General features: G+C 45.9%; 1 protein-coding gene across 9 annotated transcripts in view; it reads right to left on the reverse strand.

The window, feature by feature from the left end:
• ITPR1 (inositol 1,4,5-trisphosphate receptor type 1) overlaps positions 1-27170 on the reverse strand; it is a 161807-nt gene that overhangs the window by 91912 nt on the left and 42725 nt on the right. For 6 of the 9 annotated variants that reach the window (XM_058032049.1, XM_058032050.1, XM_058032046.1 and 3 more), the window contains exons 4-22: positions 22932-23047; positions 19520-19606; positions 18615-18773; positions 17681-17779; positions 17088-17171; positions 16865-17011; positions 15458-15553; positions 14419-14463; positions 11474-11625; positions 10532-10631; positions 9938-10098; positions 9103-9244; positions 8448-8606; positions 7701-7873; positions 7332-7451; positions 6055-6249; positions 3245-3496; positions 1295-1436; positions 180-333 (exon numbers count right to left, since the gene is read on the reverse strand). In XM_058032049.1, coding sequence (XP_057888032.1) covers positions 180-333; positions 1295-1436; positions 3245-3496; positions 6055-6249; positions 7332-7451; positions 7701-7873; positions 8448-8606; positions 9103-9244; positions 9938-10098; positions 10532-10631; positions 11474-11625; positions 14419-14463; positions 15458-15553; positions 16865-17011; positions 17088-17171; positions 17681-17779; positions 18615-18773; positions 19520-19606; positions 22932-23047 — 2583 coding nt within the window. The remainder of the gene's footprint in view (positions 1-179; positions 334-1294; positions 1437-3244; positions 3497-6054; positions 6250-7331; positions 7452-7700; positions 7874-8447; positions 8607-9102; positions 9245-9937; positions 10099-10531; positions 10632-11473; positions 11626-14418; positions 14464-15457; positions 15554-16864; positions 17012-17087; positions 17172-17680; positions 17780-18614; positions 18774-19519; positions 19607-22931; positions 23048-27170) is intronic. The other 3 variants (XM_058032051.1, XM_058032048.1, XM_058032047.1) reach the window with 1 other exon arrangement.

Raw genomic sequence — 27170 nt, forward strand, 5'->3', positions numbered from 1 at the left:
GTGCCAGGAATGCCAGGGTGGGATTTGGGTCTGTGCAGGGCCAGGAGCTGGGCTGGATGATCCTGGCGGGTCCCTTCCAGCTCAGGATGCTGTGTGACTTCATTGTTCCACCCCACAGTGACATTTGGAGACGAACCAGAGCACCCAAGAACTTTCTGTCCTACACTTTGCAGCCTTACCTTTACTTTCCTCGCCTTTTGCCATCTTGGTAATAGGGAAGATGGTAGTGATGTGCACACAGTCTAATATAGCAAGGAGGATTTTGGTTAGTCTGAGGAGGTCACAGAAGTTGTAGAAACCAAAATATATCAGATTTCTGGCTAAGTTAACAACCTACCAAAATAACAATAAAAAGCCTGATTAATACTAAACATTTTGCTATCACAGTCAAATTGTCTTAACACAGTGACAAGATCAAGAACCTGGCTGAGGGTCACGTTTTATCACAATATCTGGGAATTCTGCAAGACTGTCTAGCTCTACATAACAGCAGAAAGTTTTCTACTTGCCTACAAATACTGCAATGCTTGCAGTTCATGTCTGTATCTGCAACTGATATTATATAGCCACAAAATCAAACTGCATTTATCTCATTACAAAACAGGGCAAGACTAGAGGGAAGGTACAGATAATTTTTATCATTTCTTACAAAACAGATATCACACCCATAAAGCTGAGCTTTGTAACTTTCAAGCTATAAAGTTTCCCCACAAGTCCACCCCATAAAGACCCACATAAAAATATCACATACAGGGCAAATATTTAATGCAAACCCATTATCAGAAGTGCATGACATCAACTGCATGATATCAATGATATCACAGCTTTTCTTAAATTAATGGTTATTAATTATTATATATTGCATGGATTTGCAACATTTTATTTGCACAGGCTATTTTAAGGGGTCAGTAAGGCACAGGACACTTTTCTCTTGGTGAGCATCACTATAAGCTCTGGAGACTCTCTGTGTGTACAAACAGTGTTTAATTTTTGAGATATTTATTGCAGTAAAGCCTGGCTTTGCAATGACACTGAGAGCCCAGAGAATAAACAAGGCTGCTGCAAATCTCAGACGTAAACTGATGTGCATTAATTGTATTTCAAGAACCATCATTGCAAACTCACAAATTTCAGTGGGGTTACTTGCACGAAGACAAAGGAGCCAACTGAGGCTCAGCACTCACTAATTACACTCATCAATTACTTGGCAAAGCTACCTGGTGCTGAAAAAATAACCAACATTCCACAACAACAAAAAAAAAAGAATAGGATAAAATCAGAACTGGATAACTACCTCAAAAGTGAGCTTATTTTTCTCTTTATCAGAGAAAGGGAACCTCTGACACACCACATCTCTTAAATATTCCTCTACAAATTCCATTGTTTGTGCAAATCTCTCCTTAATTTCATCTTTGGAAGTTCCACTGCTATCATAGCTGAAGAGGGGAAAAAAAAGAACAAAACAAAAAAGAAAACAAAACAAAACTTAGCATGCAAATACACAGGGCTCTTTTTCCCCCAGTACAATTTTTCATTGGTTTGTCAAAATCTAAGAAAAGCTAAAGGCTGGTAAATAATTTATCCAAACGAGGGAGTCAGGACACTGACACCAGAATTTCCTGGCTTTTGTTGGTTTATCCCATATGCTCATTAGGTACTATTTTGAAACATCTGAGGAAAACAAAAAAAAGATAATTATGTCCCAAAAAACACAAAAAATAACCTCATTATTTGAGGGGAAACAATGACAAGTGATGTGGAGCACTGAGGAAAATGGGCGGCCAAGACAGGCTGAGTGGGGATGGTATTTTTCCTCCAAATACAACCAATATATATGCAAAGCAGATATTAATTTTTAATATAAATTCTAGGGGTTTTTCTCAGTATGTGCAGAGTGACTTTGAGAAGGACAACCCCACTACCTCCCACAAAATATTTTTGCTTCCTATTTGATCACTTATCACTGGTGAGCCTCTGCCAGAGCTAAAACCATTTGGTTTTATATTTTGGCCTTGAAATTTGATTTATTATCTACTCAGCAGAGAAAACCAGGCTGGCAAGGAGGGAAATACAAGAAACCACTGAACACCAGTATTAATACTGACAAAAAAAAATTCCTAAGATATAACTTGAATTTTTGGTGTTCATTTTCTCCAACTGAAAAAAAATTAGCTCTGAACAGCTGAGTACTACAAATTTGGAATTGTTAATTATAGAGTGAATACAAGTGGTCAAGAAACCACGTGCCTGCTCCAGCTGTGGTTTTGTGTAGGTTTTGAGCACTGTGCCAGAGGATTTTCCACTGGAAGTTCAGGAATGTGTCCTAGTTTGAGCACCTTCCCCCTGTTTCTGCTGGTGAGCTCCCATAAGCAGAGTCTGTTCTGAGGAAATGGCCCCAGACTGGGGAGGTTTAGAGAGATTTTAGTGAAAATGTCTTCACTGGAACAGTGGTCAAGCCCTGGAACAGGGGCCCAGGGCAGTGGTGGCATGCACCATCCCTGAAGTGTCCCAAAGGTGTGTGGATGTGGCACTTGGGGACACAGCTCAGTGCTGAATGATGGACTTGAGCGGCTTTCCCAAGCTTAACAATTCTGTGGTTCTCCAACCAAATGAGGCAGGAGGAGAGAGGTCCAGGTCTGGACCTGCCCAGGTCCAGGTCACTCCATGGTCACATCACCCAACACGCTGTGACCACTGAGCTCACCCCACACACAGGGAGCTCATTTCATTCTCACCAACACCTTACAGTGTGTTTGATTAATTTACAAACAGCAACTCTGTAAGCAACACATGACTTCGGGCCTGGAGCTGCCTTAAAACCCCACAGCTGTTGCATTTGGGCAAAACCCTTTAAAGTCATGGCTCAGGCCTGGTGCTTGGGCTAAGTACAGCTGACGGCAGGGCTGACAAGGATCTGTGAGAATCAGCCTGCACATGCAATCAATCCTGTCCAGAATCAATCCTGCAGTCATCCCTGTCCCATGGGAACCAACCCACACTTGGGAGAGGAGGGACTGGTACCCACGGGAAGCATCTTCTACCCAGGGACAAGAACGCAAACGTGTTTAGAGAACAAAGTCTTTGGCAAGCCCTAGCAACTACTAACCAACGAATACCAACCAACTAGAATTAAGCAGGACACTTTCAGCAAACCACATAGACACGAGCAGGGCAGAGGAAGGCCGGGTGCAAAGGCCCCGTGCCCACGGCAGCCTGCCCCGAGCAGCAGCAGCCCCGCACTCACTCGTCGATGGCGATCTCGGAGGGGATCTCGGACCAGAGGCGGGCGTACTTGACGGGGGTCACCTGCTCCTGGGGGTCCCTGTCCACGTGCATGTGCAGCATCAGGCGGCAGAAGGAGGCGCGCAGGTCGTAGGGCAGGTTCTCGTCGGCCATGCAGCGCAGGATCAGGTCCACGTCCAGCTGCCCCGAGATCTCGTTGATGGCCAGGTACTGCCGGTCCAGGCACATGCGGGCAAAGAGGTTCAGCTGGTACCTGCAGGGGCAAAGGGGAGAAGGAAATTGTATATGTTCATTTATGTGGGCTGGACCATTATGGTTTAATTTCAGTGTAATGTGTGTATATATATATAAAAACATACACTTTACACAAAGTATGTATATATATATATATATATATATACACAATCTACTTTAACCATTAGAAACAAAGCATATAAAATATATAAAAATAAGCATATATATATATGTAAAATTAGCATATATAAATATATATAAAGTATACTTTATATCCACAAAAAAAAAATGTATATATATATAAAGTAAAGAGGTTCAGTGGGTATCTTCAGGGAAAAAGGGTAAAAAGGAAATTATATATGTTAGTTTATGTGGGCTGGACCATTATGGTTTAATTTCTGTGTAATGTGTGTATATATATATAAAAACATACACTTTACACAAAGTATGTATATATATATATATACACTTTATACAAATATATATACACAATCTACTTTAACCATTAGAAACAAAGCATATAAAAATATATAAAAAAGCATATATAAATATGTAAAATTAGCATATATAAATATATATAAAGTATACTTTATATTCACAAAAAAAATAGTATATATATATATAAAGCAAAGAGGTTCAGCAGGTATCTTCAGGAAAAAATGGTAAAAAGGAAATTATGTGTTAATTTATGTGGGTTTGACAATTATGGTTTAATTTCCTGTGTAAAATACATATAGATATGCATATACAATCGACTTTGAACCTCAGAAACAAAGCATATATAAATATATGTAAAGTATACTTTATATCCACAAAAATATATATAGAGTGTATATATAAAGCAAAGAGGTTCAACTGGTATCCTGGAGAAGAAAAGGAAAAATAAGAAGAAATTATATTATTTAATTTACGTAGCTTGAATCTTTCATTTCCTGAGTACTGTAAGGTATATATAAATAGATAGAAAATATACTTTAATCCTTAGAAACAAAGCATATATAAATATGTATAAAAATAAGCATATATAAATATATGTATAAATAAGCATATATAAATATATATAAATAAACTTATATAAATATATTTCAAATATACTTTATGTCCACAAAAAATATATATATAGTATATATATAAAGCAAAGAGGTTCAGCTGGTATCTTCAGGAGGAAAAGGGAAAAGGAAAGTGATATGTGTTAATCTATGTAGGCTTGAAGATTATGGTTTAATTTGCTGTGTAAAATACATATTTATATGTATATACAATCTAGTCTAACCCTTAGAAACAAAGCATATATAAATAAGCATATATAAATATATTTCAAGTATGCTTTCTATCCACAAAAAAATATATAGTATATATATATATATATATATATATATATAAAGCAAAGAGGTTCAGCTGGTATCTTCAGGGAAAAAGGATAAAAAGGAAATTATATGTGTTAATTTATGTGGGTTTGACAATTATGGTTTAATTTCCTGTGTAAAGTATATATAAATATATATGCAATCTACTTAAACCATTAGAAACAAAGCATATATAAATATATATAAATAATCATATAAAAATACGTTTAAAGTATACTTTACATCCACAAAAATATATATAGTCTATATATAAAGCAAAGAGGTTCAGCTGGTTTATCTCCAAGGGAAAAAAGAAAATTTTATGTGTTAATTTATGTAGGCTTGAAGATTATGGTTTAATTTCCTGTGTAAAGTACATATAAATAAATATATTTAAAAACTGCTTTACTTTACAAACAAAATACCTACTTTGAAAGCAAGTATGTTTTAAAAAAACTTTTATCTAAGAGGTCTCTTTTTGAGCTCCAACAGGCTTAAATAAAATCAGGTATTAGGAATTTTCCTGCAAGAATCATTTGAATGAAAGAAACAATTCAAAACAAAATGGTTATTTAAACAAATAATCCAGTTGTGCTTTCTGCACCGCCACAATTGAGTCTGTCAAATGACTCTCAGGGGTTTATAACCCAGACACAGGAATTTGGTCTGGGCTGAAAGCTGACCTTAGACCACGCCAAGAACTCTGTGTCTTGTCAAGTCATCTGGAAAGCTCCCCCGTGTCAGAGCTGCCCAAAGCACGGCCCAGGCTGTGCCAGCAGCCCTGCCTGGGGCACCAACACAGCCTCATGCTGCTGCTGCTGCTGCCAAGGCAGGACCCAAAGGCCTGGCGAGAGGCAGGAGGCACAGGGAACAGCACTGCCTTCCTGCAAACCAAATCAAAGCCATACTCACACCCAAACCCTGCAATCCCCAAGCGGACACAGATCCCGGTGGTCACTTGCAGGGGATTTTTCAACAGTCACCAGCAGGAAACCAAGCACAAAGTGCTCGAAAAATTCAACACACTCAAAGCCTGATTTAAAAATCAGTTTAAACTGGGTCATGTCAACACCTGGACTCCTCACCACGAATAACTTTGTGCTTTCAGCTCTCACCCTCCCTCTCTGAATGCTGTTCTGTGCACGGAGCAGGAGCTTTGCTCCCCAACACAGCCTTGTGCATGCAGAGCTCCCCAGGCAGGCAGCCCTGCGGAGCTGCAGCTGCTGCTCACCTGTAGTAGCTGAGCACGTCCCTGTCCTCCTTCTGCCCCTCCTTGGCGTCCTGGGCCAGCTCCCGGATGCTCTTGCTGCGGATCTCCTTGTTGCTGTCCCTCCAGAACAGCCACACTTCCTCCTCATCCTCGCCAACCTCCAGGGCATTTTCTCCACTCGACACCTCCTCAAATTCAAACCGAGAGAGCACCAGCCTGGGGAGAAGGGGAGCTTACATTGCAGACCCACATACATCCTTCACATCTTGTCTGAGACGCTTGCCAAAATGTATCTTGCCCTATCAGCAGCAGCATTTTGGTACACCAAATCACTGGGGTGTATTATTAAAAGCATTAGATTATAAGCTTTCCATTCAAACTTAAAAAGGTGAACACTTCAGCTCCTTTCAAGTGAAAAAGATGAAGAAACAAGGAAGTTAAAGACACATAATAATGGACATTCAAAACCTTCTTTACAGGAGAAGTGATTCAAAGGTCACTCAACAGACCAGGAAAAGACATGAGAAAGAAAAAATTGATTCATTCTGTATCCCATAAATGCCAAATGGATCAGAACTTCTTTCTGTTTATGTGATGAAGTAACCAGAAATAAATCAGCTGCCGATACTAAAAAGGTTTCCAGTAAAGAAAATATCAACACCTGAAAAAAACCCAAATTAAATACTCAAGGACAAATAAGTGATGTACCAATATTAAGAGTTCATGGAAGGAATACAGCCTTTATGATTTCATGACAAGAACTAAATGTGCAAGTATACTCTCAGCCATTTGTGTTTTAAATACTACCTGCTTCCCTTTTGCAGTATTTTGACAATGGTATCTATTCCCTGGTACATATATTGAATAAAACCATTTTTACCAAAGCCAAATGGGATTTGGTGCTTGCTGTGAGGCCTCAGCAATGGCAGAGCAGAGCTGGAGCTCCAAACCCCACCTCAGCGGGAGGAAAGGTGAGCAGAGCTGGAGCAGCTTCTGCTCTGCTGCCAGCTGAGCTCCCTCAGAGCTGGGGGAGGATCAGCCCAAGAGCTGCACACCCCCCTGCACACAAAGTCTGTGAGATTTGGATCACACAGGAGAGACCTGAGGGGTTTCTGCCTGCGGGGCTGAGGATGCACCTGGTAGACACCTGCTGTCCCCAGCCCTGCTCCCTGTGTTTGAAAAGGATCCCACACAATTAATTCCCTGCTTCCCTGGGACGTGCCAGCAGTGTGCTCAGCTCTGAGCCACCTTCCTTCTGCTTCTCACCACGAGAAGCATCTTGAAAGGCACAAACTTACTTGGTTTCAATGAGAATGTCTGCATTGGCTGGGTTCAGCACGGCCTTACAAATCAGCTCCTGTGTCACGGGAATAGACTTGTTCATGGAGACACACAGATCCGAGAGGTAATCCAAAAACCTGTTGGAAAGCACGAGCCAAGAGGGTATCAATCACTGTTGAAGTCTACACTGAAGCTATCTACATTTCAGGAAGCAAACATTCAGAACTCCTTTGAACAGAGCAGAGCGAGACTTGCTGCCCGAGGGGACGGCAGGGCGAGTGCCAGAACACAGTGAACTGGCTGTGCCTCCTCCTGAGCAAGCTGGCAGGTACAGACTTTTCCCAGAAGGAGAAGGGCAATCACATATTCACAAATGCAGCTCTCACCTGGGCTCCCTATTTTTCCTCACGAGACTCACAAAGGTGTCAATCTCAGCAGCTGTGATGTGCTTCTCCAGGAGCTTGCGGTTGTTATGGAGCAGGGCTGTGATGGTGTCCTCAGCCAAGACATCATAGCCAATCTGCTTCTGCATGAAGCCAAACTGCTTGGCAATGTATTCCTTCAAAACACACAGGCAAGGAGCAAGGGGGTGTAATTAGCCCTCAGAATTCACAATAATAACAGCAAACAGGCGGATGTTTGTCAATACCAACATCCCAAGGAGCAATGTGGGTTAGATCCAAATTGTTTGTGTGAAAGAAAGCAAACAATGACACACAACCTTAACACCTCCATCCCTCCCCTCTCTCTGGGGCTAGACAGCAGCAAGGCATTTATACTTATCTGACAGGACCTTGTTTTTTTAATACACAGCAACAAAAACTGAACAGCCTTAATTTACAGGGCAACTTTCAATGGAGCCTGCAGTCAGCAAGAGTGAACAGTCTTGTAATTCACCTGTGTGGGACAGTTAGAAATTCTGTTCTTTTCTTAAACCCCACTTAGAACCAGTGACAATTACATTATAGTCTCTGACAGATGAAAAATAGAATGAAGCTGAGCAATCCCAAAACCTCTTGCTGACTGTGCAGCCACAGCAGAGCAGGGTTTACTTTATGGGATAAAGCTTTTCTTTTTCATTTGAGCAGAGGAGCCATGCTGGTGCCATTGATCATGGCAGAGGTATCTCCAACCTGATTTTTCCTGTAGTCCTGCTGGGAGTGCCTGAGCACCCTGTAGCAGAGCCTGCAGATGTGCCTGAAGGGCGCGTGGCGCTGGTCCCCCAGCTCCTCCAGCCGCAGCATCGGCCCGTCCCCGCTGTCCGTGAAGGGGGCTTGCAGCAGCTTGAAAATCTGCAGATCCGGCAAAAAACACAGACACAGCCCCGTGAGGCACTGCCTTCTCCTGCTCACAAACAGTGCCAAAGCTCTGTGCCCTTGTATTTCACAAGGTACATCAGAAATAGGCTGTGGTCACCACGGTTCTTGGCCACGGAGCAGCCCGGACAGAAGATGCTTGGTCACCTTTATTCAACACCAGCTGCTGGAATTTTTAGTTGCAGCAATGGTGATCCTACACCCACTGCCCAAAGCCTGCTGAAAGCTGGAAACTCAAAGGACCCTTTGGTCCCAATAATTTGAGACCAAAGTTTCACAGAGCCACAGAATGGCTTGGGTTGGAAGGGACCATGAAGATGATCTCGTTCCAACCCTCTGCCACATGCAGGGACACCTCCCACCAGGCCAGGCTGCTCCAAGCCCCATCCAGCCTGGCCAGGTTCTCTGTTACACCAGGTTTTTTTCCAAGAACTCTTCCCTTAGGCAGAGCCCAGAGAAACCCCCAGCCTACCTGCTTGAGGATATTCTGCTCTCTCATCAGCTTTTGCCGTTCTCTGTTAGGTTTAGAAAAGACCACCTCAAGGACGTCCTGGCCAGAATTAGTTCCACCAGTAACAAAGTAGACCAAATCCTCCAACAGTTTGGTAACAGATCTACAGAAAAGCCAGAAGCTGTTAACACGAGAACACAAATTCTCTGTGCTAAAAGAGCAGTGCCAGGGTAAGTTTACACAGATTTCTAAATGCTAAGTGAAAAACTAACAGCAATTGGAGATTGGGTAAAGCTCAGAGGTTTGCACAGAACTTAAAATTAGAAACCAATGCTTCCCCATTGCTGCAGCCTCACTGTCCAACCAGAGCAGCAGCAAGGCAAGAAAATCCGTTTAGGACAACTCTACTCTTGCCAAGTTCTATTTGGCACTTCTTTCAATTGCCACAAACCATAAATCAGGTGATAATCTCTCCCAAGGCCAAATAAAAGGCACTGGCTATGGAAGCCCACAGCCCTGGTGTGACACAGCCACCCCTGTGCTCTTTTTGTGTGGCCCCATTTTCACAGCAAGTCACACGCTCAGTCCTCACAGGATGGATTAGGAATTCCCACACTCCATTTGCAGAGGTATGCTGGGGATTAGTCCCCCAAGCTCACAACATTTCTCATGCTCTCACTTCATGGAGGACAAGGAGGGCTGGACAGGCCAGGCCTGAGAACCTCCACTATGGACACAACATCAAATCCCATCAAGGAGGAAACCAAATCCCTCTTCTATCCCTTACTCTGATAAAACTATCAAAGAAACAGTTACTGACTACAGGAAGCAACATTACCTAATCTGGCTTCCTTACCTTCTTTCATTCTGGGTTATTGTTCCCTTTTCCAGCTTGCCAGCAATGGAACCTAAAACTTTGCTTGCATCATTTGCAAAATCCAAGTCCCGAACCTCTGCGGGAGAGACTGGCACTATAGCAAAAGCTTCTTTGTCCTCCTTCACTGGAGAGGTCCCAATCTGAAAGGCAGAGAAGCTTTATCAGAAAACCCCAAGGCAGAACAAAGCAGCGGCTCACACTCAGCGATAATGAAAGAAAAGCCACCCTCTGCTTAGGCAGCATGGGAGCCCTGCTGGACCCAAACTCTGAGAACACTCTGTGCAAGCTCAAAGCTGTCCCTAAATTCAAAGGAGCAGCAGGTGAGAGGCAAAATGTTGCTGTAGCCAGTGGAAAAAATATCCTGCTCCTGATGACTGTTATGGAGTAGAAGCTGAACAGTGTAACTAGAAAAATACCAGGAATGTGAGCCATTAAGCGCAAATATTTTGCACAGGCACTGTTCATTACTGTCACATGCTCAGTTTGTGACAGGCTCAGGGAGTGAAACTCCTGCCAACACTTATGTAAGTACAGGAATCAAGGGATGTGCTTACACAAAGTCACAGAACTTACTTTCAGCATCACAGGCTTCTCCTCCTCTTTATCAATGGGGATGTTGGTGCTGTGAACCCAGGTGTTGGTGCAGAGGTGCCTGAGCCTCACGTAGGAGTTCCTGCAAGAAAGTCAGGGGTGCCCCAGCATGAGTCAGCCTCCCAGCTGGGAAACCTCTGCATTGCTGGGATTTTGAGATGCTGGCAGGAACAAGCGGGAAGGAAGTGTCATCTCTGTCCACACTGCATACCACAACTGGAACAGCATTCTTACTGCCCCAGCTCACTCTGTGAACTCACCTGAGGAAGGTTTCTTCTGTAGTCAAAGAGATTCTGCTCTAAAATAGAACCACTCTGAGCTGCTGTAACTCAGCTGCTGCACAGCAACAATCTGAACCTCTTCCCATCCACTTTTCCACTGCTGTGAGGTGCCAACTTCTCCCCTTACCTCTGGGGTTTTCAGCTCAGAACTCCCCGATACTCCAAAATATGGGTACCTGATGATTTAGGGAGTTGCTGAATAAATGGAACCAACTTGCTGTGCTTTCTCAGTGAGAACAGCAGCAAAGAGCTGTGTGCAGAGTGTGGCACTTGGAAGGGTGCAGCAGCTTTTCAACAGCAAGAGGTGCCACATGAACAGTGAAGAACACACAAACAACAGAAAATCCATAGCTGGTGTTACATCCTAACAGGATGAATGCCTTGCTAAAACACACAAGGCTTTTAGGTCCAGGTCATTCCTGGCAAGGAAGTCACTTAGGAAGTCACTTAGTCTCAATTTCCCCATCTGTAAAATGGTGTTCTCTTACTTATACCTCAATTGTAAAGCACTCAAGGTATTTTCTAATTATTTCCACATTCACTAGAGGAGGAACCCGATTCCAAAGGATATAAGGAAGACACTCTGGGGCAGCCTTAGTTCAAAATCCCACAAAGCCCCCGAGCTGGGCAGAGGTGGCCGTACCTGGGGACGAGGCTGTCTCCGCCTCGCAGGGTGGTGGGGTCCAGCTCGAAGATGGAGGAGATGTCGTTGCCCTCGGGCACGGACACCAGGGAGTAGGCCATCTTCTCCTGGGGCCCCCGGCCCCGCCGCAGCGCCTCCTGCTCGGGGTCCAGCTGTGGAGAGAGCCCAGGGCCTCAGGGGAGCCCGCAGAGCCCCCAGCCCCACACACACGGGGGGCACGCTGGACACCAGGGACACTGACAGCAGCTGCTCCGGCCAAGCACACATTGCTTCCCCTGGGTGCCAGCACAGCAACTGCCCCTCCACGCAGAACTCACCCCACAGACAGTGCCAGAAGGGACAAACCCCTCCAGCCACTCACCCCACACACACTGGGAGCTCTGACTGCCTTCTGATAACACACATCAGCTGAGATCCCCAATCCTGACACTGCCAGCTCTCCAAACATACCCCACACACTGCAATTATCCCTCTATTTAATTACCACACAATTAACGAGCTGAAAACATAAAAACCCAGCCACACCATGTACCAACAACAACCTTGCTGGGAAATAATCAGCTCCAGCAGCAAAAATGGGAGCCACATCCAGCAATCCCAGGCAAGAGAAGCAAAAAGCCAATCAAGGAGTTGGAAGCCCTGCTGCTCACACTACAGCCTGTGCTGCTCCCAAGCACAAAAACTTGCTCCAAAGGCCATGGCACCAGAAGGATCCTTATTCCCAAGGTTCCAGCAAATCCCCAGCCTCCTCCAGCAAAGATACATCAATTGGATGAAACCCTGGGACTTCAGATGAAAGGACAAAAGGGTAGGAAAAGACAAAGGTGAACTGAGAAAAAGGAACAACAGCTTTCTTCAAATCCTTTCCTAGGGAACTCCCACCTGTCACAAGTCACTAAAGAAGCTGCTCACTGTCCTGGCACACAAGAACCAGCTGTCCATGCACCTCAATCCTGGCTGCAATCTCCAGGGTGACCAAGACAGCAATTTCTCAGCTTCTCTGTGATGGTGGCAGCCAAGGGAGTCAGCACTCAGGCACCTGCCTGTCAAAGCCCTGCCATCCTGGAGCAGATGGAAAAGGTATCCAGTGCTGCTTGTGCCTCAGGATACTCCCAAGTTAACATATTTGCAGTCAATGAACTTGGCTGCAAAGCAGTGACATTTACAGTCTGATTTTGAACATGGGAACAGGCAGTTATCTGTATGGAACAGAAATACACTTTGGGAGTGTGCCTTCAAGGGAAGGAGCAACTCTACACTCAGAGTCCATCTGGAGAGAAATTCTGGGAGAAATTCGCTCACTTGGAATGAATTCTCTGAATTTCAGCTGTCTCTTCATCCCCCCCAGCTAGGGGAGGGAACACAGAGAGGGACACAGCTGCTCTGCCTGTCCTTTGGGAGACAATTGATCACTTCTTCAAAACAGGGCAAAGCTGAACACGTGCAGTAAAGCAGCAAGCAGGAAATGGGGCAGTTCAGGGAGCACTGAAATTCAACACTAAAGGTGACAAGAGCAGCCCCTTTGCTGCTGGAAGGTGGAGCTGGCACCTCACCCATGCCCATGGGAACCCCTCCTGCACAGCCCCCTGAGGGACAAGGAGGAAGCACCACCAAAACCAGGGAGTGTGCACAGAAACCCTGCAGCCAGCTCGCACTGGGATCACAATGGAGTTTGGATAAAGTCGGATGAGGCAGCCCACACCCTGCTGTCAGCAGTGAAGGATAAACGAGGTGGCAATTTCCTGTCAGAGCTGAGTTCTGCGCTCCTGCTCTCTTCTTGCTGGTCTATTTTTGCCATCTAGTGGTAAAGAGACAGAGCAGGCAAAAACCAGAGAGCTGAGACAGTGCACGGATGTTATCCATGCACATGTCAGCAGGACACATCACAGGAGCAGTGTCTACCTAAAGCCCCTCAGCATTGATTAACTCTCAAAAAATTAACCCGACAAAACACCTCAGAACTGGATTCCCCCCACAGCCCAGGGAACAGCTGTGGGTGGGGTTTGTTCAGTTTTTTTGCCATGTTTACTGCAGTCAAGCTGCCAAATGCCACCAAGGAGTAATCAAGACAACAGCTCAATATCTGAGGGTGAGGGAAGCATTTTAATGGCCAGGCTATAATGAAAAATCCTTTCAGGAGGAAAAATGCACCCTGCAGGATTTCCAAGCATCACATCCATCTCTTAGGAACGGAAGGAATAGCTCTTTGTCATACCCAAATGGTGCAAATGCTCCATAATACAGGATAAATGACCAAGAAAGCTGCATGAGCCTGTCATTAAATCCAACTAAATAAATAAAATCCACAATGCAAAGTGCTGTTCCAGTTTTGTGTGCTTTCAGCTCCTGAAGCAATGCTGGTTCCCTCTGACACCAAAGGGAAGCTCCTGCCCAAACAGAGCACCACACACTCCATCTCTGACACAACAACATTTACTGACAACACAGACTGGCTCCCGCAGGAAAACCAGAGGAATGGCCCTGGAACCACCCTCCCCCTGCCATTCCTGCTGTTACCCTGCTTTCCTGAGACAAGGTACAGCAAATTTGCTGCTTAACACAGAGGTCAGACAGGCACAGCACTGGGGGATATTCCCTCAGGGACCAGTCCCATCTGGTGTCACCTTGATTCCAGCCCATGGCAGGACAGAGCTCCAAGGAAGGAGGTTGAGGAAAGGTTGAGGAAGCAGGCAGACAGAAAAAGATGCCACAAAGGGAGGAGCTGAGGGGGGTTCAGGTAATGTGCTATAATTCAGTTCCAAGTGGGTTGTTCTGCACTAAGGTGTCAACACCCACTCTTTGGACAGGCCTTAAAAGCCTCCAGAGCATGGTCAGGTTTTTAGTTTCTTCACTACCAAGGAAGCCTGGACCAGCTGTGCACTGGCCAGGGCCTGTGCCAAGCCCTCCTGAGCCAGGGGCAGGACCCTTCCCTTGCCTATACTTACTGAGGATTGACACTCCAGGTCATCTTCCTCATAGTCAGGGTTTACCTGATGGAACAGAATCACAGGCAGGTCAAACTCCAGCACAGCTGCAAGGGGCACACAGCCTGAGCATCACCTGAGCTCCACGGGCACCAGAGCCCTGCACTGCTCCAGGCGTGCAGAGCACACTGCAAAAGTGTTAAATAACCTGCAAACATGCAGGGAGAGTGATCTCATCCGGGGGAATCACTACAGGAGCAAGAGTACAGAGTTACCCAGTTAATGCTCTCTTTTTGTTGTTTAAATTCCAAGTGGAATTTTACAGCTAAAAACTACTGGCTTGGAGAAATCTTTCAGAACAAACATTATTCTAACCAGGGATCAGGTGAGCAATCTGCTCTGGGATATTCTTGTATGATCCAAGAGCATGGTGGTTTTTTTTGGCTGATTAGAAAACAGAAGATTTACTGGAAAAGCTCTGCACTGGATCACTACTGAAAAGGATTTGCAGTGTGCATGTGACAAAATGCTTCTGGTTTTCCAATCTGCTTATCAGAAGAATATAAAATAGGACTTTAATCTGGGCTTTTCTCTATCTGCAGTTCTTACAGACTGGTCTGAAGTCAGTGTTTTCATTTCATACTCAGTTCTACACTTCTGCTCAAAAATCAGTGATTCAAGAGAAATTACCAACACTTGAATTCATTTCCCCCCCAGGCTCTCAGTCATTTACCATTTATTCATCAGTTAATAAAGTCACATTGAATCCAGTGCCCACATGACAGGATACCATTTAGTGCCTATTCTTTGCAGGAGAAGTTCTCAACTCGAGAATTCACACAAAAAGTGTAATCGGCTCACGACTACCCCAAACCACGATGTTCTTTCATCTCTTTCATCTGATGGCCTACATTTATCATCTTTTTGTATTAACCCAAATGACCACTCTCCTCCCCTGCCCGTGTGCAGTTCCAGGGTGGGAGATGACAGATTCCGAGGAGGTGCCAGAGGAGGAGAGCGCAGCGCGAGGCAGGCAGAGGGGCCAGCCCAGCCCACGTACCTCTGCTGCCAGGTAGTGCCCCGTGGCCAGGTGCTTGAACCTGAAGAGGCTGTTCCAGTAGCCAGCTCCGCCCCGGCAGGGATCGTGCTGCACCACCTGGGGGACAGGAACACACCTGGGATCAGCACAGAGCCCCCATCCCTGCAGGGCTGCCTCGCTGCACGTGCAGGGAAGGGCAAACACGACCAGGGCTGGGAAATGACAACACCACATCATCTGTCCCCAGGACTGTGCAGGGAACGCTCTGAGAAATGACAACAACACATCATCTGGGCCCAGGACTGTGCAGGGAACGCTCTGAGAAATGACAACAACACATCATCTGTGCCCAGGACTGTGCAGGGAACGCTCTGAGCTGCCTGGGAATGGTTCCCCCCAGTTTGTGAGTGAATTGAGGAAGGGGCTCTCTATGTGCATGTGCTGCCAGGTCTTGAAACAAACCCCTACAGAAAGCAACAAATCCATTACCCTGTGGCTGTAACTAAACTTCTGGCTGCTTAAAGTGGATGAGGGAAGATACCTGGAAATATTTCAAATGCAACAACGCTGTACAAAATAATATTTATATTTACTGACAAAGTGGGGCAAGGAGTGCCTCCAACACCTGTAATCCCACATTGGCTTGCTCTGTGGGTCAGGGTTAACCTGATTCCTAAGGAAAACTCATCACAGCTGATCTGTTCCTCTCAGGAAAGAACTTTCTGTCCAGGTAACTGCACACACATGGGGAGTTACCACAGACTGATAACATGCCAAAGTCATGCTAATTACAGGCAGACTTTCATTTGAAATACAGGAGAAGCTGAATGTCACAGCAGCTATTCTGGAAAAGGAATAAACACCTATCTGTCATTACAGTTTATTTTTTGATTCTTATATGCACTTCATAATTGAATCAGATTTAAAATCATAAACCAATGCTAATAATACCAAGACTGAGGCTATTTTCAGAAGCCAGTGATGGCCAAGGTGTTAGTCACTCTGTTTAAAAGCCAAGTGAATGTAAAAAGCCAGCTCAGACAGGCTAGCAAGGGGCTGCAGCCTCCCATCAGATGAGGCTATACATAATCACATTATTCCACACCAAAAATAGAGCCTTCAGTACACTCAGCAGGACACTGGAAATTATAGGCTGTTGTTAAACTTCAGTGACTGGTAAGAAAATGACTTCATTGATGTTTCTCTGTGCCCTTTTCCTGAACTGTAAAGCACCTGAACGAGAGCTCTGTGCTGCACCATCAGAGAGCAGAGCTCCACCGTGACTGTGCACAGAAAGCAAGTGAAGGAATTCTAATTTCAACTGCTAACACCAGGAAAATTTCACCCAAAGCGAGAAATGCAGAGCGTTTTAAACAGAAGGAGGAATCGTTCCCAGCAAGGCAGCCCCAGGCTGGGCGCAGTGCTCACCTCCACCTCCCACAGGGCTTTGGAGCTGGTGGCGGACGTGGCCGACTGCCTGCCCGTGGTCCTGAGGAACACGTGCTGCTTCTTCCTGTGCTCGTCGCACGTCAGGAACTTCTCCTGCTCGGCGTGGAACAGCCTCACCACGTCGCCCTGCCAAAGAGCAGCCTCAGCAGGGGCAGGGCGCAGCAGGGCCCCAGCTGCAGCCAGGCACAGCCCTGCCTCTCACCCCTTTGAGGATGTCGTCCTTGTTGTCGCTCCATTTCATGAAGAGCACGATTTTCCAGCTGGTGTTGCAGTTCACTGAGTTCACCTGGAAGGAGGAGGAGACCCTCAGTCCCACTGTGCTGTGCCTGCACAGGGTCCTGCCATGAGCCACTGTCTGACTTTCTAGGCAATTTTCACCAGAACACTGCAAGCCTGGCTGCACTGCTCTGGAGAAGGGAAGTTTTTCTGTATCTGCTCCGGAACACAGCTGACTTGCTTGGAAGCCACTTGTTACACATCTGTGCTGGTAGATTTAAATTTCTTCCCAGTGACTAGTAGGGGGCACATCACTGTGCCACAACTCCTGATTTTGAAAGAACAACTTGCTTTTAGCTAGTCATGCAAAAGAGATCAAACCCAAACCTCTGCCAGCTCCCAAGAGAAAGTAGAGCTTCAAAACTCCTCCTTTAGGTCACTGGTTACCAGGATAACCACTCCTAATAAGCAGTGCCACGGGTACCAACCAGCTTGCTGAATTCCAAACCACGTAGAAAGAGCTAAGCTGAAGCACAGAGAGGTTTTACAGCTGCTCCAGCTGTGCCAGAGTCCCCTTACCTCATTGCACCCTGGATTATCCACAAGCTGATGGCTACTGGCATGGAGAGGCTGGCCAGCATTGACAGGATTCAGGACTACTTTGTCTCCAATGACAACCTGTAGAGAAGTGCAGCATCAGACAAATTTGCACCCTGAGAAAGCTCTTTTTCTACCTTTTTTATGTTTTTAATGGGAACCATGGGAGGAAATCACCTTTCTGCAGTCTGGAGAGATGGCAGTCTGAGTGTTCCACCAGGATTCTGTCTGGTTCAGAATTTAGCTCACCAAACTCAGTGACTGAGGCAAAAACCCCTATGCTACTGGACTCAGAGCCTTGCAGACAAAGCAGACTGAGCTCTGGTACAGATGGGGCTACAGGATAAATGATGGCTGATTGATAAATTCACCATGTTACTTGCCAAATATACCTGGCCTGAACCCCAGAGCACACTGAAGTTCATGACCTCCTGGTTTTAGGAAGATTCCATACCCAAGTGACTCAGATGTTGCAAAAGAGGGGATTAAAATGGCAATGCATTTAAAAATTTCCCATGAGCAGGAGCATTTCACTTCCTTATTACCTCACTCCTCACATCCAAAGTGATGACGAATTTTGATTCCAAGCTGACAACACTGAAAACCAAGATGCTAATTATTCCTTCCCAACCTCCTGAAGGAGCTCAACACTTCCTACCATTTTGAATTGAGCAGGAATTGTGCAAGGCCAGCCTAATTAGGTCCCTTATTCCCTCCAATGTTAGATCATGCCACGTTTCCAAAATACAAGTTACCATAGCAATTTTCCTCCCCCTCATGACAGCATAGCAAAAAGGTTGTTCCTGCATCATCATCACGCCCTGGGAGATGTGTGCATTGCATTAATTGCAAGGCAGGCCTCCCAAGTGCAGGCTGAGCCCCAGGGATGTGTGAGCAGCCTGCTCCCAGCACTTACACTGTCCCCGATGGAGCGCAGCTTGTAGAAGGGCTGGATGTAGAACCAGGAGCCTTCATTTCCAGCTTCATCCAAGGTCACCCTCATTGCATTCTTCTCTAGCAGAGCTGGAAGCCTCTTATTTACTGTTAAGTATTTGTTACTTTTTAAGTGAAGCAGCTAGAATAAGAATCAGAGTTCAGTTCTAAGAATGCTCCTGTTCCTCCCCTCAATAACCCGAGCGTGCACGACACAACTGCAGTGCTACACAGGGAACACACTGAAATCTGGGCAAACACTGATGGACCAGCCACAGCTCCACTCACACACAGCACAAAACGCCTCAGGTAATCCAGCTGTCCCTTGCCCAGCTGGGATAAACACATGGAGGTGCCCTCATCACTTGGAACAACTTGTTCATAAAAACCCACGACCAAAACTTGTGAAATGCTGGGGACTAAGTGGCTCTTCCTAGTAAGAGACAAAGCTACTCTTCTCTTGCCTTGCTTGGTCTCATCTAACAACAAAATATAACTATTCCTATTGATTTTCTTTCTCTGTGTCAGTTTATGATTTCTATTTCTATTGATTTTCCTCCTCCGTGCCAGTTTATGATTTAAGTGTCAACATTTCACTGTGAGAGGATATTTGGTGTTGTACATGTGCCACCTCCCAACAACTCTAATGAGGGCGCTAACAAGGATTTCTGAAGAAAACAATCAATGGTGACCTCAAAACCAAGCACAAATAACCCATAATAAAACACTTATAAAACACAGACGTAACACCCAGGATCCCGCTTCAGAGCACAGTGAACCCTGGCAAAACTACAGGCTCTTGATCATCAATTCCAGCAATCTGAAGTCCACTGAGCAGGGAATTTTCAACTAAATCCTCTCCAGCTTGCAAAGATGCTCACAGCCTACCTGGATGACATTCCCATATTGGATGACTGTTCCCAGCAGTTTTCTGTTTTCAGTTTCATTCTGTTTCTTTTCCAAATCAGCTGCATGCTGAAATTAAAGGAGAACAGTTCAATTGCTGAGTGTTTTAAAAAGGAGGTTTTACAAAACTCCCTTTTCTTCAAGATTATTTCAAAGGACTGGAAAAACAGCAAGCATCTGAAAGAGCCTAATTTCCTCTTTTTCCAGCTTCCAACAGTGTAATTTCCAATTCCCTTTTTCAACTGTTTGGGGAGATAGACACACATCATTTAAGTAACCTGTAATTTGGGTACAATTGGACAAAATTCTGGAATAAAGCATGAGCTGAAAAGCTCAGACAAGATAGAAGGCAGATACCTAGGGAGGGAAAGGTGAAAAAGGGAGGGGTAACAACTCCAGCCAGGAATTCTATTTTCCCTTCTACTGACTTCTACACAAATTGAATGAAAGAACCCCAATGTTGATTCTTTATTTTCCTTTGCCAACACAGGCTCCAGCTGCCCTCCAGGCTGTGTTTCTCTGGAGACTCCAGTGCCCCCCCCTTGCTGAATTATTACAAAGACACAAAGCCCTAATTAATAATTAAAAACGAGCCTCTTGCCATTGCTGTTTTAAAAGTGAGCTATTTGGCCCAAGCTGTTTTTAAACAATTTCATTTGGTAAAGAACTTCTTCACTTCAGAGGAAAGATGATGTTTTGAATTAAAAACATAAATCTGTATTTGCTTTAACTGCTGTCTGGAGGTGGAGAGCAATTGAAAATTGGACTTTTTAGGAGGCTGAGGATCAAGGATTATGGCTTAGTTCTGAGGTCTCAAGGACTGTGGTGGGTCCAGGCTTCTCTTGAAGAAGAAAAGTGCCCATAGTTGAGGTGAAGTACCAGGACAAAGGAGCAGATGTTTGCACACTGTTAGAGAATTTCACCAGCTCCAGCTCACTCAAAATGTGCTGTTTTCAGAGGCTGTGCTAGGTATGACAACTGGCTTCTTACTCCAGGAGAACCTGAGATACAGCTGCTCTTTCAAATCCAAAATTTTATTCAGTCATGCAATGCAACACCACTTCCTCTGTAGTACTAAAATACAACTTTTTTGCTTGATTTGCAAGTATTCTGTCAAGAAAAGGTTTCTTCAAGACACCAGAGCCCTCCCAAACAACAGCAACCACAGCCAGGACTGCCCTGCCACACTGGCTGCCACATTTTATATCAATACAAAAACCATTTTTTTTTCTGTGAAAGCACGACTAGGACTTAGGACGTACTCCAAAAGCTCTCCCCAGACCTGACAGTCACTCCAGGAAAACCACTTTTCTGGCCACTAGATGTCAGCTCCTCAAGCAGCTCAGATGCTGCGACCACAGAGAGAGACAAGTGTCCCAGATTTGAAATCCCTTAAATGGCATTAACTTAAAATAACCTGACCTCAGCATGGAGCGCTCCATGGCAGACAATAAATTCCACCAGCAGACAAACAGAAGCCAAAAAAGGCAAGTGATGATGATGAAGACATCTTGCATCATCAGCTGCGCTGGAAATGCAATGCTCTGATAAAGAAATCTCATCCTGGGCAGAGCTCACAGCTGTGAGCACAGGGGTCCAGAGCTCTCCATGTGCCAGCAAGTGGCAAGGGAGACACACGGACACACAGGACTGGCAGGAGGAAGTTCTGATACAGAGATGTCCACGGGACACAGTTGTTTTCAAGCCCCAGACCTGATCCAGCCCATCAGAGTTCACATCCAAGGGATGCAGGTTGAATAAACCCCAATAAAACTGTAAGGCACTCAAACCCTTCCTCCAAATCAAGCAGGTCTTGGTGGGACATTGCTGTGCAAGCATTACTGGGCTCGGGCTAATCCTGGAAAAATCCCATCCTAGAAGAATCTCATCCTGGAAAAACCCCATCCTGCATTTCCAGGACCCTGGCACAAAAGGGTCAAGTGTCAGATGAGCAGGGACAGGTCCCACACACCCACTCTGGGATGTACTGAAAGGGAGACAACTCCAATGAGAATGCAATCCAGGGCAATGCCAAAGCCTTTTCCTTTACATGTTGCAGTATTTAGACTCTAATTTCTGTGAAAATACATGAACTCTGCCTTTTCCTGATGCACCAAGCAGCCAACCCCAGAACCCCCCTCACCCTAAACCTGCTGCCACAGCCCCCTTCCCTTCCCTTATCAACATGAGAAGCACGGCCCAGGTGAGGGAGCTTTGTGCTACCAGAATAGCTTTGTCCCTGCCAAGCTGATACTTGTGGGTTATAAATACATTTCTTGAAGCAGAAGGAGTCCACCAGTGGGTCTTTGTGAAGTGCAGAGCGAGGCAGCCATATGGCAATCAGCAAGTGACACTCTCCTACAGGGCCATTTTGTATTCCAGGCTACAATGAGCTTAATATAGGCTCAAAGAACCTAAAAATATTCAGAATTGTAATTTTGACATGAAGTACTCCAGCTATGTAATTTTAACATAAACACTGAGTTTATTTAACTCTAAAGTCAACAGATGGTATTTAAGTTAAGTTGGCTTTTTTTTACATAGGAGCTCTAAAAACAGCAATCAACTGCCTTACTGAGTTTTCAGCTGCTGAATGTCAACATTTTACCCAGAAAATATTAAATACTGCAAGCTAATAAGGAAGGAGAGGCTGCCTGGCCTTATAATTACTCCTAATTACCCATCAACCTTCCCATACATCAACAGCAGCAATGTTTGTTTGAGCAGTCCCAATAGATTGATCAGCCCATCAGCTCCTGGTTTCCCATGCTGGGATGCAGGGCCTGAGAATCCTCTGAGCAATTCTTTCAAGGGTCCCTTTTTCATACCTTTACCACCCAAAACACTCCCCTGGAGTACCATTAACTCTACCACAGGTTAAAGACAAGAGCTCCCAGGGCTACCCCAGTATCATGGGCACAGCACTGGGGGACACAGACCTTGCGCAGGAACAGGACAGGGTTCTGTCCACTTCCCGTGACTCAGACAGAACCCAGGGAGCAGCTGGAGCTGTGCCAGGGCAGGTTTGGTTGGATTTTAGGGAAAGGTTCATCCCCAGAGGGTGCTGGGCACTGCCCAGGCTCCCCAGGGAATGGGCACAGCCCCGAGGCTGCCACAGCATTGGACAGCACTTTGGGGACAGGGTGGGATTGCTGGGGTGCCTATGCAGGGCCAGGAGCTGGGATGATCCCTGTGGGTCCCTCCCAACTCAGCTTATTCTGTGATTGTGCCATAAATCAGAGGATTGAAGACCTGGACTGAACGTCTCCAAAGGAATCTCACACGCTGATTTATTTCTACATACGCTCAGTGTCTCCTCCATAAGTGTGCCAAGCTGGAAATGCTTGTCTGGAGCAGGCTGGGTGTGAGGAGGGCCCTGCAGAGGGATACTCACGTGCAGTTTGTTGAGCAGCACAGCATCCGTGGTGCTGTTGGCCCCGGGCTTTGCTGCCTTCCAGAACTGCTTCTGCGCCGAGTAGCGGTTCATGGGACACAGCTTGAACAGGCAATCTAGAAAAACAGGCAACAAACACAGCTTCAGCCTCTCGTCAGCATCTGCATTCCTGCTGCTAGCGCTCTCCAACTATTCCAGCAGCAAGGAAAGCTTTATAAACAAATTCCAAAAAGCTCCTGATCAGACGAACGCTTTTCTGAGCAACAGGAATGTCGCCCCGTGCACGATAAAAACTAACTGCTGCTGCCAACATCTGATGCAAGAGCAGAAAATTTATAACTTGTCCCAGTCAAAAACAGTACCAGACTAAAATGGGAACACGTTCCAGTGCTTTCCCAGGCAAGCAGACTCGGGTTCTGCACTTTCAGCTTGGAGTTTTTGTACTTCAGCAGGTAAACTCTGCCAGGCTGGGGGCTTTTTGCTTTGGATTTTTTCACTGCTGTTGTCAGTTTAGTTCTTAAATCCTTTCTATTGATAGGGAAAACTGGGCAAAAAAATAGGAGCAAGTCCTCACCTAATGAAGTGGCAGCAGCATAAAATACCCTCAAACAACAGCCTGCACAAGCACAGGCATCCAAGGCATGGCTTGAGGTAACATCAAACCCCTCAGGGTGTCAGGTTCTATACCCAGTGCAGCAACACAGTTTATTTAACATTCTGCCTGGCTAAAGCCAGGAATCACAGCTCATTAGTCTTATTAAAAATACATTTCTGTATCAGAGATGCTAACTTATCAGTAATAAACCCACATGAGCTGCAGTGACTGTTTTTCCTCCTGTCGTCGCCAAGCAACGGAACACGCAAAAAAATAAATTCAGCTATTCAAAGGCAGCGCCTAAAGTAGCAGCTCAGAAGTTCAAACAAAGTGCCAGAAGAGCCAGGAGGCTGTTCCCAGCCTCTCTGGCAGCAGAGTGGATGTCAGGCTCCAGGCTCCTCGTTCACACAGCCTTTGTCCAGGCTCCTGGTGCATCCCCACGGACCAGCACCACAATTTGGGGAGCAGCAAGGTGAGGAGAAACCCACCTGGGGTTTATCCTCAGTGCCTGAAAAGCAGAGCTGCTTGTTCATGGACACTCTGGATGCACATCAAGCAGAAAGGGAGACACCCCATGCTGTAGACAGGTCATGGCAGCGCTGCCACAGGCTGGAGCTGCTGAAGGGGCTGAGACAGACCTTGGTAATTCCACCTCTGGATGCTGAGATGGACACTGTCACTCTCCTCATGCCCTTCGTCCAATCCATCCCCAGAGCACACCAGACAACACCAAACACCTTTCACAGAAGGGCAAAGAACCCCAGAATGGTTTGGGTTGGAAGGACCTTAAAGATGATCCCAATCCACGATGGTTTACCAGCCCAGGACCCCAAAAACAGATCCAGCAGGAGCTGGGCACGGCACTGGGGCCCTCTGACAGTGACCCTGGGGAAGGACAGAGCTCAGGGCACGAGGAGGGACACTGAGCTGCCTCTCTGCACAAACACTCAGCCCCACTTATCCCCACTGCCAGCCTGGGGCTGCTGGAGCACCAGGAAAAGTGCAAACCACACTTCCCAGGTTTGCTCCTCACCCTTTTTTCCATTTCCACCAGGATGATTCACAGATTGACAGCACAGCAGAGATTCAAAAAGCCACTGCGGGCTGGCACTTGGAGCTAAGGCTCTGCATTGTAAGCAACACACCAGTTATAAAATTTTCTATTTTTGCTTAAACCATCAGTTCACACAATGACAGCAATTAACACACAGAACTGCAGAGAAGAATTAATTGTATGCTAGATTTAGTCACAGTGCACTTCTTTCCATCCTTTATTCAGTCAAGAAAGTTGTCAAGTTAGGCTAAACTTCCAAACTGTTAACTGCAAGTAACCCCTCTCCTGCCTGAAGCACCCAGAGAGGGCTACAAGACTCTGACCTTGCCCAGTGCAACAAGGGAAGGCATAACATGTTTTCCTTAGGTTTTCTCCCTAGTAACAAAGCTACAGATCTAAAACAAACAATGAAAAGCACCCAATAGATTTCCTTACTAGTATTTATTCTATGAAATCTATTTCTGAAGTGGCTGAGAAGTCCAACTTGGCCTTATTCACCTTCATATGGCCACCAAATGTATTTCGCCACAGGTCAAACTACATGAACTCTCTGGCCAGAAGAGTTTTAGCTCTCCAGACCCCTCTGCCTGGGATGTTTACAAAGTCAAGGATGTGCTGGCTGAGCACCATCGTGGTCATTGATCTGTAACCCACAGTCCTGATGACTCTGCAAGATAAACCCGTGCTTGTCAGACACCATCCTTATGGAATTTAGGTCTAGTTCTACAACAGGAGCCAAAAACCCAAAGCCAAAACTTAAAAGTGAAGCCAAAGGAGGCCAAAGCATCAGCTCCCTGCTCCGCTCAGTGATTCGAGCAGCTTGAGCCACATAGAAAAGGTGATAAATAAAGCAATTACTGCACAGTAACGACATCTTTTTATAGACTGTTTGTTGCATATTAACCAGGAAGGAATGCATTTTCCTTTCAGATCTTCATGATACACAGTGAAAAATGGCAGAATTGCACAATGAGGTAGTATAAAAATAAAATACTACGTCACTGTTGATGAAATGATGATACATGAAGCCTGAGCACCCAACAAAGGCCTTACAGGAAAAAAGGATTGCATAATCCTACACTACCCCTTCAGGATGAGGAATGCTCCATGGGCACACATTAAATGTGCATTTCAGTTCTTCCCAGCTAGATCCTGCTCCTCCCGCAGCGAGCGCTCTGCACGGAATAAAGCGCGGCTGCACCACGTGAGGGATGAGTGCTCTCACTGGTGGGACACTCACAGCCCACGTGGGCCTCTGCCACCTGCAGCTCCCGAAATATCGCAGCAGGGATTGGTTACCCTCGGCGTGCACCGGCAGCACAGAGGAGTTGGCAAAGCAAGGATCCTGGGAAGGGTAGAAACCCCCGTGTTCCCAAGTATTTTGGGGTTCAAGGCAGAGGGAAGCTTGCCAGCAACGTTATTCCAACTGCCATTCCTTCCATCTCATGCTTTCCATTTGCTCTTCTATCTTCTCTCTCTTCTTGACTAGACTGTGCTCCTTCCCATCCCAGCAGATTCCAAACTTGCAACCCTTCCCTCCAGTCCAAGCCCAAAGTCACATCTCAAATGCCCAACTTTTGCTTTCACAGCACAATGAAAAACCCAACAAAGACAGCTTTTTCTTACCATGGATTCCACCACACAGGATTTTAAGTCACATTTAGGTAGTGCATTAATAAGATTATTCAAAAATATAATGAAAGACTTCTCCAAAATTGCAAATTTGCAAAAGGGCCAGAGAGGCTGAAACAACAGGAGAATGGAGTTGAGTATTTCAGAGCCCACCCAAGACATCACCACCTTCTTTCACACAAAACTGCCTGGAAATGCCTAAGTCAAACATTCCCATGTGACTCCAGTCTCCCCTTCAGAGTTTCTCCCACTGTTTTGGGCATTAAGGGTTGCCACTGTGTCAGTTCCACTCTTGGTCTGTGGGACAGCTCAGAAAGCTCCTGAGCACACACTGCTGCCACCCAAGGCTCCCCCAGACAACACCAAACACCTTTCAGAGAATGGCAAAGGTTCATGGAATGTCTTGGACTGGAAGGGACCTCAGAGCCCACCCAGTGCCATGGCAGGGACCCCTCCCACTGTCCCAGGTGCTCCAGCCCCAATGTCCAGCCTGGCCTTGGGCACTGCCAGGGATCCAGGGCAGCCACAGCTGCTCTGGGCACCTGTGCTCACCCTGCCAGGGAAGGATTTAATCCCAATATCCCCTCCATCCCTGCCCCCTGGCACTGGGAGCCATTCCCTGTCCCTCCTCTCTCTTTTTTGTGGCTCCATCCCAGCTGCTGCCAGAGCCCAGCTCAGTTTTGGGGGCCCCAGCCCATTTCCCTCCCCTGCCCTTCTCCAGCACACCCATTCCAGAAAGATCTGGAAGCAGTTCCAGCTCCAGCCAAGCTGGTTGTGCAATCCAACACTCATCATTTTTTCCAAATCTCCACTGCCTATTTTAAGCACTTAGGAGAAGGCCCTCACCAACTTTTCTGCAGTTGGAGAGAGCAGGAATCAAATACTTTGCTGGCAACAAAAAGGTGTGTCGTTATTTTGGGTTTTAAATCCAGACTCTCCAAAATGCCAAATGGAGAAA

The sequence above is a fragment of the Melospiza georgiana genome, chromosome 11 (genome assembly GCF_028018845.1).
Source record: "Melospiza georgiana isolate bMelGeo1 chromosome 11, bMelGeo1.pri, whole genome shotgun sequence".
Taxonomy (NCBI): Eukaryota; Metazoa; Chordata; class Aves; order Passeriformes; family Passerellidae; genus Melospiza; species Melospiza georgiana.